General features: G+C 37.2%; 1 protein-coding gene across 7 annotated transcripts in view; it reads left to right on the top strand.

Moving 5' to 3' along the window:
• LOC126371711 (mucin-5AC) overlaps window positions 1-18,347 on the top strand; it is a 161,451-nt gene that overhangs the window by 129,955 nt on the left and 13,149 nt on the right. For 6 of the 7 annotated variants that reach the window (XM_050017065.1, XM_050017089.1, XM_050017072.1 and 3 more), the window contains exons 2-4: window positions 16,662-16,869; window positions 17,151-17,379; window positions 17,556-17,836. In XM_050017065.1, coding sequence (XP_049873022.1) covers window positions 16,662-16,869; window positions 17,151-17,379; window positions 17,556-17,836 — 718 coding nt within the window. The remainder of the gene's footprint in view (window positions 1-16,661; window positions 16,870-17,150; window positions 17,380-17,555; window positions 17,837-18,347) is intronic. The other variant, XM_050017057.1, reaches the window with a different exon arrangement.

The raw sequence follows: 18,347 nt of genomic DNA, 5'->3' as shown, positions 1-18,347 counted from the left end.
AAGCAAAAAAAAAGCTCTTTTCGAAAACGCTGTTTTTCATTTACTAGATATATCTTAGGTCTTTTAATAATTTTGGTTAGTTTTCTTAGTTTATTATTGCATAGAAAAGGTTGGTTGGTGCGGGGAAAATAGAAGGTATTTTTGTTTTGTTTATTTATTTATGGGAATACCAACAGTATACATATAGGAAAAATATAAAATTCGTATATGTGTCCCAATTACAGGTGCACACGGTATTCACAATTACAACAACAAAACGTAATTAAATATAGATAATATAAATAACTTATCTATACTACTTATTTAGATAATTTCTAAATGTATAATCAATATGTATTATACCTCAGAAAGACCAAGACGAAGTAACTTAGACCAGATAAAAAAAAGGTCGACGTCTTGTCATACAGGGTCAAGGAACTTGGATCGATAAATCTAGAATAAATCTATTATTTTTTTAAGAAAACTTGTACCTTTTTTGGAATAAATAAATAAATAAATAAATAAATAAAAAAAAAGAAGGAGGTCCACCGACATGAGCCTAGCTCTGAAACTATTTTGGATAAAGAAGAGATCGCTTGATATAAATTGGCACTTCAACTTCTATGATTGTTTTTTTTTTGTATTTGATATTTGGAACTATATTATAGTGTGACTAAATTGGCATTACGCCTACGGAAGTAGCGGTAGTATACTAGGTAACCCTTATACATGTAAACAAGATCATATTATTACTTTATTAGGACTTTGTAATAGTTGGGTGGCCGTTAGAGGCATTGTCCTCAGCCATTGTAGGTAGTAGATACAGGCCAGATTTTATCTAAATTCGTACCGGTATATACTCCTGTTCAAAATTTGGGGTGCCGGGTAAATTTTGTATGAAAACAGTTTTTGTTCGGTTTGACGCAAAAAGCTTTTTGAAGTCTGTTGCTTTTGACATTAATTATATTTATGGTAATATTTCGGCGACGCCTCAGACTTCCACTCAAGCACTCACCCTACCGTTCTATTCAGAGAAAAATCGAACTTTTATGTTCTGTGGTATTTATACACAGAACCGGGAAATCTGAGAGGATTAAGCTAAATAAAACTAAAATTGTAAAACTCGGAATCACTCTCCTCTACAGTAGATCGTACTGAACCTTTTCCAATTTGGTCAATGTACGTATGAAGGGGATGATTCAGACCATGATCCTGAGTTGATATCGAGTGAAAGAATTCATGAAACATTTTGTTCATTTTTAATTATTTTCTTTTCTATACTTCTTCCTATGCCAGCCCTATCACCAACTTTCGATTTATATACTGCTACGATACGATACGATATTACTATATTATATTTGAAAATGTTCTTTCCAACTATCGAACTATTTATGTAATACCTGTTATATTTTAGACTTTATGTTATGTATGTTTGACAAAGGAGTTCATGGCATCATAATAGTTTTTTCATTACTAAACGATATCATTAACTAGTATTAAGGTGTGTTCATACCATATCCGACGGCACCCGAGGCGGTGTTGCTACACTAATGTCCAAAACTATTAGTGTTGCAATTGATAAAAAACATGGACGGAAAATAATTACACCCAACGTTGTATTAACGAGATTCCTTTCTTTATAAATTGTCTGTGACGTAATATTTCGAATAGAATAAAATGTCAAGCGTGACTCGTTATGCGGTTTCATATTTCGATTGTCATATTTTTTTTTGTATTTTTTGTCATGCGAATAATGATGGAGTTTATTTAGCGAAAAATTGATATTAGCCTTATTAAGTCTATAGTAAACATGTGGCCCGATTAAAAAAAACGGCTTCCGTGGTTCAGTGGTCGAGCGATGGGATCACGTTCCAGGGGTCCCGGGTTCGAATCCCGGTGGAGACATAATAACAAAATCACTTTGTGTCAATCAATCACCTGATTGTCCGAAAGTAAGATGATCCGTGCTTCGGAGGCGAAGAGGATACGTTAAGCTAAGAAGTCGGTCTCGTCTACTATTTACTTTCTTATATAAGTATGTAGTTCTTACATGAGCCTTGTCAGGGGCTTTCGGCGGCTCATTAGTAACCCTGACACCAGGATTGATTAGGTCGGTCATTGATCTCAAAGAGAGAACAAGAACTTAAATAAATGAAATATCATGAATATCTACATTTTCATCAAATATTGAGAGCTTTCAATAAGGCTTTATAGACTTTATTGGTCAAGGGCAGTTCAGATAAAGATCTGTTATGTTACATTCTAGAATAATTCATATATAACATACATACATACATAAACTCACGCCCGTAATCCCTAGTGGGGTGGGCAGAGCCACAAGTAATCAAAGACAACTTGCAGCCACTGTTGATACGATGTCGTAAGCTGGATATGATGAACCTTATGGTGATAAGGGATCAGCCTATCGCCCATAACAAATGAAAACATCATAGGCATCGCATTTATATGTTTCATATATAAATGCGAAATAATTGGATTGCATGCGACTTTTGTACGTGTATATAAAGTACTATTATATAGTATTTACGATGTTTGTGACATCGTAACGAATAATTTAAGGGGTGATTCAGGCCATGACTCTGAGTTGATATCAATGGTTTTTTCCGTCACAAAAGTATGGAACTGAAAATAATAATAATAAAAAATGTTGCATGAATTTTCTGACAGGAAATTTCACTTGATAACAAGTCAGAATCATGGTCTGAATCATCCCCCTGAGTATTCGTTACGATGTCACTAGCACCCTGTATACTAATATATATTATAAAGTAAAGTTACATACGCCCACAGCATGTTATTGTTATTGATGAATATAGCTGTATTGTTACAAATTATTTTGAGTGAGAGGTACAAGGCCGATTGATGTATTAATCTTTATTGTAAGTACAGTTGGATCTAAATACGGCTAACGAGATTTGTAATCATTTCCAGCATTAGGGTCTTATTGAAATCAGTTCTGGTGATGATGATTTCAATTCAAATCACTCAAATCAATTTTTGCAATTGTAGAGCTTGCACCCACACACAAATTTTACAACACCATCACACACCCATCATCACACACACATACGGCACATCATCTCGCTATTGCTGTCCCGTTTTCTTAAGGTCCGCTTACCTAACCTTGGTTTGACAGGTCCAGTTTTTTACAGAAGCGACTGCCTGTCTGACCTTCCTACTCGCGTATGAAAATCCAGTTCAATTTTAATTAAGTCTTTCGTTCTTTATCATAATCATCATTATCAGCCGTACGACGCCCACTGCTGGGCATAGGCCTCCCCAAGGATCTGGTGTGGTTGGTTGGTTTCTTTATAATGCATTTAAATACAATTTTATAATGAAAGTTAGCAAATCATGCGCATTTCCTAGTACCTACAAGTAAAGTGTAAGCACATAATAAAGTGTACGATGGCGTAGTAATAAGTGTAATAACTAGAGCACCACGTCGCTGGCAACTGTACCGGCGCGGGCGCACGAACGGACAGTATGGGTTGCGATATAGACCACAGATTACGGCCAAAAGGCCAAACCAAAGGGCAGCACGACTCGATTGTTCATGTGCTAAACTAAACTTAAATTTATCTATTGTTCCCGTTAAGTACTGCAATTATAAGCGAAAATATTGTTTGATTGAAGATTGATGAAAAATATTGAAAGTGTAAGTGTGGCAAAGTGCAATGTGAAGATGTTGTAATTATTTATATACAATATCGTGATGTACTTACTGTAGAAGTTAAAACTGTATATTAGGAAAAAAATAAATTGCAGTTTATATTGTATATGGAGGAGCTCGGTGGCGCAGCGGTAAACGCGCTCGGTCTGCGATTGTTGAAGTTAAGCAACTTTCGCAAAGGCCGGTCATAGGATGGGTGACCACAAAAAAAAGTTTTCATCTCGAGCTCCTCCGTGCTTCGGAAGGCACGTTAATCCGTTGGTCCCGGCTGCATTAGCAGTCGTTAATAACCATCAATCCGCACTGGGCCCGCGTGATGGTTTAAGGCCCGATCTCCCTATCCATTCATAGGGAAGGCCCGTGCCCCAGCAGTGGGGACGTTAATGGGCTGGTGATGATGGTTGTATATTTACACTAATAACTAAATTATAACATGACGTTTCCTACTGAAAATTTCCCTCGGACAGCATTAGCTACTTGACCGGACTAATGACGTACCCGGTAATTTTACTAAGGCCTAACTAACTAAAACGACTCCTATTACTGTTAAGAATAATCGTTGTGAATATAGCAATAATTTCTTCTCAATCGAATTGGCCACGAAACAGGCTTGGCTATTTCTTTTTATTTTTACAACGTAAAAGACAGCCCAACAGCGCATATATTAATGCACAAACATCTATCTATCCTGCATTAGCATTGCGAGACCACAGATAATATAAGGGCATTTCTACGGGAAGAGCCGATTGAGTGATTCCAGTGAAAAAAGTACCTGTACCATTTAATTACGTACTTGGAAAAAATACTCACGTATTTATAGGACTTTTGGCTTGGTGGAGAGTAATTAAGAAGACCGTAAAGTTTTATAAAAGCGTCAAAAAAAAAATCCCGAAGTTTGAAAACGGGCAGAATTTGGCTTAAAATGACGTGAAGCCATTCCAGAATTGACTCGTTATTGCTTCATAACTTCTAAACTACTAGTTTCCAAAACATAATTCCAACGTTCACAGAACAAGGGATAGTTAATAAAGCTAAATACGTAATTGTGTGTATTGTGAACCTTTTAGTTTTAGTACAATAACATATTTTAATTTTGAAGCCAGCATGTGTCTCAATTCGGTGAAATTAAGTTTTGTCAACTTACATCACTAACTACGCGCAGTACTATCATCACTACCCGGTTCCCGTGGAGAGCCAGGTGCGCCCGAGTGCCCGAGATGTGTGGATGGGCGGACTGCTGCATAGAGGAGAGTTTTTCGAAGGGTCGAAATCGTTCGTTTTTTTTGGGGTAGGGTCAATTCTAAAATCGGTGGAAGATATTAATTTTGTTTATGAAGTATTTAATAATATATGTGCTAAATTAATTAAGTATTTAGGTGATATTTGACTGTATGTTTTGTATTAATTGATTTATTTGATAACTTTACTAGATAATTGATGAAATGTGATATTTTCTCAATTCGATGGGTCTCAATTCCCTAGAAAATGGGACACCGAATTGAGAATTACTTGCACCGAATTGAGATTTGATAATGTTTACATAACAAATGGCATCACGCCTGTTACCCCGAAGGAGTAGGTTAGGGAGAGGGTTAGTTTATTATTATTCTGAGAACATTATTAGTATTAGATGTAATAATTCAATCAAAATTTAAAGCGAATAAAGCAGTTGGCCAGAACGTATTTGCCGGAGGGATGGCTCCAGTGGAAAGTCATTCCTATCACGAGACAAGACCTCTTAGGCCCAAACTTGGACCCGCTTGTTCTGAACACAATTAGATTCGCTCTCCCGACAGTCGAGCTTGCAAGAGCATATTGCCCAGAATGTACATCCCTCCCGGAGAAGACCTACCGGGATATGAAAATTAAAGTACTGGGATGTGCCTTTTGTGTAGGTCTCATAATTGGCACACCTTAAATCAGTTCAAGGATCAGAGGATCAGCTGTTCTAAATGAGCTGATAGTGGCTTCACTCGCTGAATTAAAACCACTGCTTTTAAGCCGTAAGGATGCGTCTAAGGAGCTAGCAGATAGTTAAGATACAGACGATCTATCTACAGTTCGGTCCTCATCATCGAAGTCAAAGAAATTGTCCAGGATCGATAAATTAGAACAGAACTTTAGTGAGATGAAGGACATGCTTTCCAACATCTTAAAGAGGCTCGATAATACTTCAGACGATGAATGTCGTTCGCACGAAGGATGTCTTGAGGAGGATACAACGAAATCATTCACCTGAAAAGCTCCGGATCTATTACCTGAAGATGTAGAAGATTTTGATTTCGCTTCCATGACTAAGGAACAAGATCCTTGAGGGAATCAAGTGCTTGAGGTTGGGTGAACTAGCATAAAAGCAGATACGTTATTCGTCTTTCACGCCTTTTGAGTTAACCCTTGCTTAAAGAAGTTTAACTTGTCAAACGCCACAGCAGATTTTTTGATAAAGCAGGAAACCGGTTTCGGGACGACTTTACACGGCTTGTTATTGCAACGAGAATCGCTTGGCAATACTATGAAGGAACTTTGAACCAAACATCCTACTCTGAAACAGGATCTTAAGGATACATTTTTGGGATCAAACTCAGGTTTCAAAAATATATCGGATGATGTCCTACAATATGTATGCGGTCGCAAGGTAGAAGCTATTGAGCAGAGAAGAAATGCTATCTTGCCACAAGATGAATACCATGCTACATTAAAATAGATATATAAAATAGTACATCAACACAGAAAACTTCAGTTTACTTGCCTACCTTTCGGCCTATCGACTGCACCGCTCACATTTGCAAGGGTATCAAACTGGATCGCTGCACAGCTAATAATAAGGGAAAACCCTTAGCTGTGCAGCGATCCAGTATAAGGGGATAAGAGTGATAGTTTAGCCAATCAACAGAAAGACCAGTTAGAGGAAGACACCTTATACGTGGTAAATTATCTGGAATAGCTTGGATGGAAAATAAACAGAAATAAATCTCTGAACCCACCAACCCATTGTCTAGACTACTTGGGGATAATGTGGGATACAGAGAAAAACAGAACCTTTATTCCAGACAGCAGAATAGACAACTTAACAAGTATCCTTATGGAAGTATTGAAATCAGGAACTTGGAATTGGGTCACAGGAAAAAGTCTTGTAGGGAAATTGGGCTTTGCATCTTTCACGGTCCCTCTAGGAAGATTACATATCAGACGTCTTCAACGTGCAGCCATTTGTCTTTCTCAACACCAGAAAACACGGAAATTTCTAATACCGACAAAAGCTCTACAGGAATGTTCTTGGTGGTTGGAACACCTTCACAAAGGACGAACAATTTTCACATATCAGGGCACAGTATTCATCACAACAGATGCTTCAGACAACGGATGGGGTGCTCATGTCAACGAGTCTCTAATCAGCGGAGTTTGGGAAAAGAGCCAAACCTTGTGGCATATAAATCGCAAAGAGCTGTATGCAGTATACCGAGCATTTCAGATGACGTTACCCCAACTACGAGAACGGCGAGTTCAGTCCGACAACAAAACGGTTGTGTCCTATATAAGGAATCAGGGGGAACAAGATCCAGTCTCTTAACAGACCTAGTAGCAAAACTTCTGGAACTTGCTCAAAAGAACAGAATAGAAATTTTTGCTTAATACATTCTAAGTGTTTTCAACGAGATTTCCGACAGCCTCTCGCGGCAGAAATCTCTAGCGGACTGGCATCTGTCGGATCGAGTGACGAACTTTCTATTCAAAAAGCGGGGAATTCTTCAGATAGACCTTTTCGCAACTTCTCATTCGAAAGTAGTTCAGATTTGTGTGGCCTGAGATGTGAGGGACAAAGGTGCTATTTTCATTGATGCATTCAGCAAAACATGGGACTTCGACCTAGCTTGGGTATTTTCTCCACCAGCGTTGATACGCATGTCAAAGGGAAGTGAGGAAGGTGTAATCTCACATGGTCAAGCCTAGGCAAGACATGAAATATATCATTTTCTTCCCTTCGTGGGGAAAAGTTTCCTATTTTTTACGATATTCATTTGTTTGTCTTTCGTCATCTTAATACATCTTTCATACACATATCCGTCCTCACGCAATCCAATCTACACCTTTTTCGGTCGTCTCCTACCCCCTATGTCCATGCACATTCATACTCACCACATACCATCTAATATGACTTCCATTCCTCTTCATCAGATGCCCATACCACATCATTATTGGTCATTCATAGCATTATTTCTATAATAACTGACAGCATTTCTAAATTAGCTGGCTTATTTCTCAATTCCGTGATTCATTTTCTCAATTCGCTGAGCCGCTTCTCAATTCGGTGTTTCATTTTCTCAATTCGATGGTTGCCCAATTCGGTGATTAACTTTTCTCATAAACCACTTCACCAAATCTGGTCCCAATTGCATCATTAGATTCAAGATGGACTAAAGTTCAATATTTGTTATTAAAATATTCATAAAAGCCTAATTTCAATTTCGGCACCGAATTGAGAAAAAATAGACCCTTCCGTAGAAATGCCCATAAATCATTCAATGTACTGTCCGTATGATCGCCTACAGAGCCCTTCGGGTCGACGACCAACTTACTATTAGACACTATTAAGTGAATGTGTAATAAATAATTTATTTTATTATATTAGGGGAGCTTACGGTCATATTTAGAAAGTAAAAAATCTTATAAGTAAGTAATTAAATGCAATTGACAAGCTACCACAAATGTTTAAAAAAATAATAATATTAGGTAACATTTGGTCAAGCAAGCTAGGTATGCTAAGAGATCAAATCAAACATGTCAAAGCGGTTTAATAAATAAATATTTGAAAATAAAATATTATTAATAATAATAGTTTAAAGTTACGCAAATAAAATTTTATTTAAATAGATATATTAAAAGTATAATAACTTTATTTAATATATACAGTATCTTAACAAGAATAAATTGATATATACGCTTGTTAATTACGCAACATAAACCACAAATTAAAATAAAGTATCATATAAATATGTACTACGTAAGAACATGCCTATTTTTTTATATAAATAAAGACTAAATGATGAGTAGTATATTATAATATGTATCTTAAACTGTTTTACCGGGTGAGAACACTTATTGGTCCGGCCAAGTCGTTTATACCATCTGAGGCTACAAAAGAATCATATCCTGAGCCACTCGGTTTATTCCTTGTCTAGTGCTAAGTAAGTCGAGTCTACCCACTTGTTTGGTCCTGTAACATTCACCTCCCACTGCATGCGTCGGACATACTGTGACTTGTCCACATTTCCGATTACGATCTCCCCGCTGTGAAATAAGCTTTTAAAGGGGTCTATTATTCCTATAAGTTTATATTTTTGTTTTATTTTGTTAAGTCAAAGTGTAAAAGTGTAATAATATATATGTGTTTATAGTGTATAAGTGTTTGTAGTGTAAAGTGTAAGTGTGTAAGTATTAAAGTCAATCCGCGCGAATACGTGAATCTAAGTACAGATGATAACGAAACGTAGACCGTTTTTGAAGAAAAGAATTAAAAAAGGTTTTTACTAGGTATCGGTTGCTCGTGACATCATCCGCGTAGAATCTCTTTTACCTTCTGAGAGGGATGGATATCCGAAAATTGAGAGGGATTAAATTCTCTCCCTTTGGACTGCATTGGAAAAAGAAGCTTTGCTTTGACCTCACCTTTTTATTCCCAGCGGTTTGACCTGTAGACAATAAAACAATAAAATATTTTTAATATCCTTGAACGATCCAGTGATTGAGCCTTGGACTCATCATGATCTAGAGGTCACGGGTTCGAATCCCAGTGGGGACATGTCACAAAAATCACTTCGTGATCCCTAGTTCGGTGGCTTTAGCGGATTAATGCTAGCCCTGATACCAGCGCTGATGACCAGTTATACACCTCAAAGCCCACACGATAAGAAGAATTACCTTTATCGCCTATGTGAGCTGTATTATCCACTGGTATACCTAGTACAGTCATGAGCAATATAATGTACCCACTTTAGGACCCTGTCGCACTAACATATTTGACATTTAGTGAGACTTACAGTTCAATTTGTCAAAAAAGTTAATGTGACATGGTACCAAAGTGTATACATATTAATGCTCGTGACCGTACCACTATCGTCTCTAAAGATATCCCCAGCCTTTTATTGCTTGCAGCACTTATCATTTCCTTATCTGTGCGATTTATCTCCAGATCCTTACAATCCTTTATGGCAAATGACAATGACCGTCACACACACACACCCTCCCATACATACATAATTTCTTCACGTAACATATGGCGATGCGCAAGATGTAATTTAGCCGTGTTTGCGAAAATGTTCATAATTCAAAGTGTCTGGGAATCGCCTTGTGTTGGAGGCTCTTTCAATTGTTTTGACAAATGTGCTGTGAGTTTTATAAATATAAATATACTGAAAAAAAAAACATCAGAAATATTAATGTCAAATATTAAATTGAATTAAATGAACTAGTTCAAGGCTCCGTCTCTTCACGAAAACATATCACTTTTAAAGTTGGATTCAATAAAACATGTTTTTATTTACTCTTTTATGCAATCCACTTTTATATATTTTTTTTTTTAATTTATTAAATAAAAATAACAACCTTAATCTAATACAATATATATATACATATATATTTTACTCCATCCAGATTCATTACTCTAACCTTGTCCAATTAAAGCAGTCCTTTTTATATCGAGATAAGGTTTTTTGAATACTTATTTGGAATTCAGTGGGTGTGCATTGAGATAGTTCAATGCAAATATCTTAGCAAGACAATATTTTGCACTTATTCGCCCACGGAGCCTTGTGGCTATCGCAGCATAGGCTAATAGAAGAATTGTATTCTCTTTTTGTACATATTATGGCCATTTTGTCCATATTGTTGTAATAGAAGAAAGAAAATTGCTTTTGTGATGTTAAGGTCGGCGATTGTGCTTGTTTATGTTATTTTGTGTTTGGTATTGAAGACTTGTTTGTTTTGTTTGAACGAGCCTTTAGATAAAGGTTGATATTTAAGTTTTATATTCAAGTTCAAAATATATACCTATCATCAACTGATGATTTTTATTTTTAAACATGTTCACGGAAAACTTGCCGTGAACATGTTTAAAAATAAAAATTAAAACTTATCGTTTAAGAATTGAATTGTATTTTAGGACATCATTACTAATTTGAGAGTCACACTCTTGTCGGTGTATCATCCTCCATGCTACTTTTTAGGGAAAAATAGAGCAGTATTTTCCCTCTTGCCTTCTACCCCGCAGTACTGTCTTGACGCGAGTGGGATGGCGCCCAGAGTAGTATTTTAGATACATACCTAAAACTGTCTTTTTTAACGGTCTGTTGGAACGTTTAAATTGGAATATTTTATGTAAAAAAATGTTTTCTGTTAAAAATAATACCCGTAGATCTTGTCCTAAAAATCTTTAAATTACAAGCGATATATTTATATAATTTAGATTCGACCCAGCAATTTCTTTTAGTTATGGATTACTAAAAGTTAATTTTATAATTTCCGTTATATTTTCTCAACTTTGATTCCAAAAGCAAATATTCTAAATAAATTCCATTCCATCAAATAACCAACTCGACCAAAGCCGGCAAAACTAACTGGTTCAAACTGGATACGATCAAACGAGGCTCGACCACACGGAACCAGCGTTGCTAACAATGCTCGTAGTATATTTCAACACAATCACATTATTGCAATGGATACTTTACATTGTTGCATTTCCCACATAAAATGTTCTACCTTAGCACCAACCCTATCGATAGTTTGTTAGGCTCTTGTGTAGATATAGGTAGTAGATTACTGTCCCTAGATTTTGTAAGGCTATAAATAAGCTCCGTAGTCTAGTGGTTAGAGCGTCAGCCTCACGATCTGGAGGTCCGGAGTCGATTCCCAATGGGGACTAATGGGGGTAATGACTTTGCAGGCTTGAATCACCTGATTGTCCGAAAAAGTAAGAGGATTGCATGCTTCGGAGGGCACGTTAAGTCGTTGGTCCCAGGTATTAGCCGTAAAAACAACTCCACCAAACCACCACGCTGCTCTACTGCTAGAGCAGCGTGGTGGACTATGCTCCATACCGCCTCCGGTTGATTGATGAGAGGCCTGTGCCCAGCAGTGGGGACATAGATAGGCTGTTTATAGTTATGTTATAAAGAAGTTAGGTACTTTGTAGAAATTACTTTCCCTGGTACTAAATGTACAAAAATATTTTTATATGTATTAGTAAACAAAATCGCCAGATATGAGTCCTAGTTCTTCTTATTACCTATTTAAGAACAAAATGTATATAACTATTACTTTTTACTTAGGTGTAGTTTCCGTCCACAAGGTGTACTAGATTTGCTTCAAAACTAATTCTTTGCTTTAAAATGAAGTGCACTAAGGACTCACATTTGTTAAAACATTAGGGGGCTAACCTTAGCTTATTTTTTTAGCCTTAGGGCACACCCTGGACACTTCATACAAACAACCTCGTTTTACACAGACACCATACATTGACATTATCGTACACGCGCATCTGTCTGTGTGACGTCTGACACCATACGATTTGATTTAAGTCTAAACTATGTTCGAGGGGGGGTGACGTAAACCTAGCTCAGACGCTGGTGGGGAGCGGAGAGTTGCCGTTCTATACGTAGTAATATTCCTTATTCTATGCTAAGGGCAAATTCTGACATCGTAAGCGTTGATAGAAATAAAACATAGGTATAAGAAAGAAGTGAACTATTTAACAATTTTACCATTGTCCCTTTATCTCTGCCCACCCCGGCACAAAACAGATCTTCATCTTCTTCTATCGTGTGGGTTGTGGGGAGGACTACCAACCCCATCAACCCGGGTGTCAGTATCACTATGGAGCCACCAAAGCCCCCTGACATGGCTCATGTGACGACTACTAACTTACATCAGTAAGTAGTAACCGGGACCAACGGCTTAACGTGCCTTCCGAAGCACGGATCATCTTTCATTCGGACAATCAGGTGTACAGCCTGTAATGTCCTGTAACCAAACTAGGGATGGCAAAGTGATTTTCGTGATGAGTCCCCATCGGGATTTGAACCTGGGAGGTCCGGGACTCAAACTACTGGACCACGGAGGCCGTTGTGAAGATTTCGTTGGCACAAAACCGATGTGAAGATACATTCTCCCTCTGCTACCATTCCTCCGAATAATGACTTACCCATTTACCCTTGGATTGTTTACAACATCGAAACCACGATCAAGGAATTCACTACTTACTAATTGATTAATGATAGGAATGGTTTTGCAATAACTAGGTCGATTTCATTCTCCAATAGCTCAGTCTGTGTTTAATAGATGACTTGTAATATCCGGTGGGTTTGAGGCAACTTTTCGCCTAATGAAGGATCTGATTCGTCGGACCCCTTGTTAGTTTGACGTAAGATTCCTGTGTTGCTTTACTGACACATACTGATAACAGTTAGTTCAGCGAACGATAAAAAGATAATTGTGGTTACGTGATTTGGTTTGAAAACTGAAGTTTCCTATTTGCGTTCCTCAGTTTACTTGTTTTTTGTATTTGAACATGAAAAGTAGCCAGACAGAAATGATGCAATGTGTAGAAATCTAGAAACGCTTGCAGATATTCTTAAGTCAAATAAATAAGTTCTTCGTGTAACTTTTTTTAATATAGGACCTGTCACCAATATCCCTGACAGCTATAAACTATTCTACCTTACCTTATCTATCTTACTTTTACCTTAGTTCTATTTCGTCTTCATCTCCATAATCTATCTGCTCCTTTTCTTCCATAGTATGTGTAGTAGTTTAAGTATTGATATTATGCCACGCTGTACTATCCCGCTATATATAAAATAACTCCTATACTTAAAGCTAAAGGGCGCGGCTTCGGGTGGAAGGCAAGAGGGAAACCACTGCCCTATTTTTCCCTAAAATGTAATATGGAGAATGCTACACCGACAAGAGCGTGGCTCTTAAATTAGTGATGAATGGAAGAGATTGCTACTTAGCAATAAGGCCGCCTGTTGTATTCTTTCTATTTCTCTTTTGTTTTGTATTTTTCTCTTTGTGGAATAAAATATTTGTTACGTTATGTTCGAATATAAATAATAATATCAATAAAAATAAAGAACCTCTTTCGACCTCGCACAATTTCCTCCCTACACTCTAAAGCCTTGACACCAAGCCTATGTAAGTATAACACGCAACTGAAATGGAAATAATCCTACACAAAACAATAGGTTCGATCTAATTCATACATCAGAAACATGCAAGTCGACGCCTGAGGCGTGACAAGCGCGTGCGCCGGTCATGCGGGTAAAATTGGCTGAGTGTCGACACATTAAGAACAACCATTCTCTCCATAGCTGATTGAACGAGCATGTAGGTTCATGATAGATAATTGGTACGTTAGGTTAGGTTGGTACATATGTGTGGGATTAGTTAATTTTATGAATGGAGGATAAGGATATATCTTCATGAGATCATATCACGACTTAGGCTCGTTCTTGTAACTGTTCAAGACATTATTTGACTAAGAAATTTGATCATATTTTTAACTTTTTGTGCAGAAATTTGGTCTTAATTTTTTACAATAAGGTAAGGACGGAAGTTAAGCTTGATAAAGTTATATTACCATGAGGTAGCCGTTGGGATATGAATCCCAGGAAAGATTTTCCAGTGGTCGACGCTTTATTTGCAAAACAAGCTGTTTAAACATAATAGTTCAATAAATAATAATATTGAACATAATGTTCTTTTATTAGATGTACTCATCAGAATCATAAACTTAATACAACAAAGAATAGAATCCATCCCGTCAGGATGTGTCTCTGAATCAGAGAGATTGTATGCCTAATTCTACATCAGCACAATAAACGTCACTTAAGCCTGTTCATGATTTAAAATTAAAAAGGTGGTTGTTATTTAAGTCAATATTACGCAAGGCAGTAAATGCACCAACTGAAACAACAACAGTTACTGTATCTATTTCTCTAGCATTAACAGTATAAATGACATAACAACAATTGGCGTAAGGCCACCGAATATAAATCCCAAACTATCGAGACTCACAGAATTGGTTTTGGGGATTAACTTGTGAGAAACTGCGGCTTTGTCTGACTATTACTAACATTGTTTTACCTTAATGCTTATTGTTATGATAGCAAGGTTGTATTGCAACATGTATACAGCCTTTAGATTCAAAGTCGGTACTCACGAGCATTTGTTTCGGTCTTTTTAATTATTCCTCCAATTCTTTTGATTCTACGTTGCCCTTATGTAAGTCTTTAAGCTTTATCTAAGTGTTTAGTTTACACTTTTTTGTGGAGTCATTGTTTTTATCGGTGATTGGTTTTTATGGTCTGTCTGGATTTATATTTTGTACAGTGATAGATTTCTCCGTTGTTTGGGTCGTGATAGGTAGTAAGTAATGCTTCGAATTCTTGTTAACAATATGCAATTCGACTAAGCTATAAATTAAGGTAAATTTCCAAGGAAAAGTAAATATATATATATATATAATTAAATTGATTAAGATTAGAAGTAAGAGAATTTGTAATAAGATTATTTAAGAAATTGTTGTTTATAATTTCAATCTAATTACAAATTCTCTTACTTTTTATCTTAATCAATTGAAATTACACGAAAGTGATTATAATACCATTATGGGAAAGACTCTCACAGACGAGATTAAAAAAAATATTGTAAAAGTTTTAATTTCACTCATGTATTGCGTTTTAATAAGAGTGCGCGTGAGTTGATGTCCCGGATCCCACGTTTCGTGACAATGTGAACGTGATAAAATTATATCTCCTAATTCGAGATAAGCTTATGATGACTCGTTTCTAGCCTCGTCAGATTTTGAAGATAAAGCTACTCTGTGAATATTAACTGCAACATTTTTTTTATGTTGAAACTGAGTTTAGACTGCATGACTCTATTTTCAGTTACCGCGTCTTTAGGGATATTAATTTAGCATAGAGAATGTTGTTTGCAAGATATCGTGTCATAGATTATAACAGAAGTACTTAAGTAGAAGCTTCAGTTTATTTAGAATGTGTCCTAATCTCTCGAATATCGAAATCTACTTTAGTTTTGTCAGCTGACTGTGATTTTGGAGAAAAATTGGAAGATTAAGAGTATTTATTATTGCTCACAAATCGCACGAATTCGCAAAGTCATCATCTCCCTAGCATTATCCCGGTTGGATAGGGTCCGTTTACCTAACCTGAAGATTTGACAGATCCTTTTTTTCACAGAAGCGACTGTCTGTCTGGGAATTAAGTCGCGGGCTCCAAACCACTGAATTCGACCTTTTGGATCATAGACTCAAACGTAGCTGGCGAGGAGTCGGTGAATACATTAAACACCTGTGCCCACCCCTTCGGAGATACAGGCGTGATGTTATGTTATGCAACCGCACATAAAGGGATCTGATGTAAATAAAAACACGATAGGCACTTTCAAAGACAATCATTACAGCTGTTGATATCTTAATCGAGTCGTACTTGTGACATTCCATTGCAAAATTCGTCTAATTGTCTCGTTCTAACGGCCTACATTTTGAAACTGCTAATATGTTCCACATAGTTTTGTATCTAGATAAGAGTTAGATAGTATAATCTGTGGTTTTCGAGCGGTAACAATGAACATTCCTTCGCAAGGACGGGAAGTGTTGCAAGCGTGCATAGTTCTTAAGCACAACTATTAACATGTTCTATAATACCTACGTGTTCAATATCGTGTTTAAATGGTTGCTTAAGTTTATCAACTGTTTCCTATTAAGTAGTTGCAATAACTTTATGGCATGTGGTAATATTATCACAGAGTAAATGATTAGGAATGAGTTTGTATGTAATTCGCGACTGTTATTATACAGAGTTGAAAAAAAGTCTGAAAAATATTTTTCCAGGATTTCAGTACAATAATTATATACCAAATTTTTAACTATACTCTTCTCCAACTAATTTCAAACCTCTCTTCGTTTCAGAATGCTCTGGTGCACATTCAGAACGCTCGCGGCAGCGATCCGGACCGATCCGGAGCGTGCCCGTAGCAGCCGATATCAAACGAGACGTCGACTTCGACTGCCCTGAGGAGTTCGGTTACTACCCCCACCCCACCGACTGCACATTGTACTACGTCTGCGTGTTTGGCGGCGCCCTGCTCGAGTCATGCACTGGTGGCCTTATGTACAGGTATGGCTTTTTCAATTTCATCGTTTATCATTGACCTCTGTTTATCTAAAGACTTTTTGTTACCTTCGCCTTTTTTCGATACTCATCTTTTATAAGTATAGTTTTTTTTTCACAAGCCACATAATAATAGTTTTGGTAGCATGCACAATATTTTTAACTTATGTACCATCGTTAATAGTATGAGTAGGTAAATTGTCTTCTAACCGATTGTTGCATTACCCTAACAAGTAGGAGGTTGAAATTTTTGTAAGTAGTAAGTAACAATACCTTATAATTTCTAGCCACGAGCTCCAAACATGTGATTGGCCGCGCAACGTCGGCTGTGACGGCACCAGCGCCATCGGCGGCGAGGACTTGGAGCGCATCAGCGAGCGAGACCAGAATCGGGAACCTCCCCCTCCACCCCCACCGCGACGCACTCCCCCGCCGCCGCCGCCACCGCGTGCGCAGCCCAACCCCGTAGTCACTTCTAGAGGACAGCCCAAGTTCAATCGCGAGGAGTATGAAAAGGTAAAGTCGTGTATTTATTTTTACTGGATTTTACCCAGGTTTTTTACGTCACGTACCATATCTGCCATAACGTGTATGATTTTTTACAATATACTTAGTTAATGATTAGGTTTTCATATGGAGTCCAAGGTGTTTGTGGCAAAATGGGTGACAATTTTTAATTTCCATGATTTCAGCAGCAACAGCTGTACGCCGAAGTGGATGATTTACCTCCAGTCGAAGAAATCGAAAGTGACAGACAACAGCGTGTTTACCGAGGACAGCCATCCACCATAGGACAGGTTCAGAAAGACAGAGACGGTTACGGATCCCAGGTCGTCAGCTCGCGGACTCTCAATGCTAATATCATTCCAGCTTCGATTCCCCAAACTAGTGGTAAAATTGGATCTTTTTCGTTTGGAACTCAAGTGGATGACAGAAGAACTGCTACCGCTACTCAAGCACCGCAGACTTACAGGTAATTACTATTTTAGAATAACTCATCAAAACTATTGACTGCAACCATTTTCATTAATTGACTCTGTCGTAATTTCAGTGAAGACAAAAAATACAACGTGACTGACTCTCCACTTGACAGACAATTAGACATTCAGACAAACGAAATTGAAGTAAATGGTATTACAGAGAAACCACTATCGAGAAAAAAAAGAGAGGTGACTGATAGCGCAACCGATGGAAATTTTACTAAAGTTGACAATATCTCTGAACGAAACGATGAAGAATTTGAATACGTAGAAATGGATCGGGAAGATCAAGACAATGGCGAAGAAAGTAGTCTAGATGATGTTGAAAGAGGGAAAAGACAAGTCAGATATTACTTACAAAAAGGTTACAAACAACCTGAAAAAAATTGGGCCAACAGCAAACCAATTAGATTTGTAGATTTTCAGCAATTTAGTTATAATCCTAGTGTTCAAAATACCAAATACCAACCAGTGTTTAATGGCTTGCCTAACAATAATTATCAA

The sequence above is a fragment of the Pectinophora gossypiella genome, chromosome 2 (genome assembly GCF_024362695.1).
Source record: "Pectinophora gossypiella chromosome 2, ilPecGoss1.1, whole genome shotgun sequence".
Taxonomy (NCBI): domain Eukaryota; kingdom Metazoa; phylum Arthropoda; class Insecta; order Lepidoptera; family Gelechiidae; genus Pectinophora; species Pectinophora gossypiella.
The sequence above is the reverse complement of the archived record's forward strand: the minus strand, read 5'-3'. Positions and strand labels throughout refer to the sequence as shown.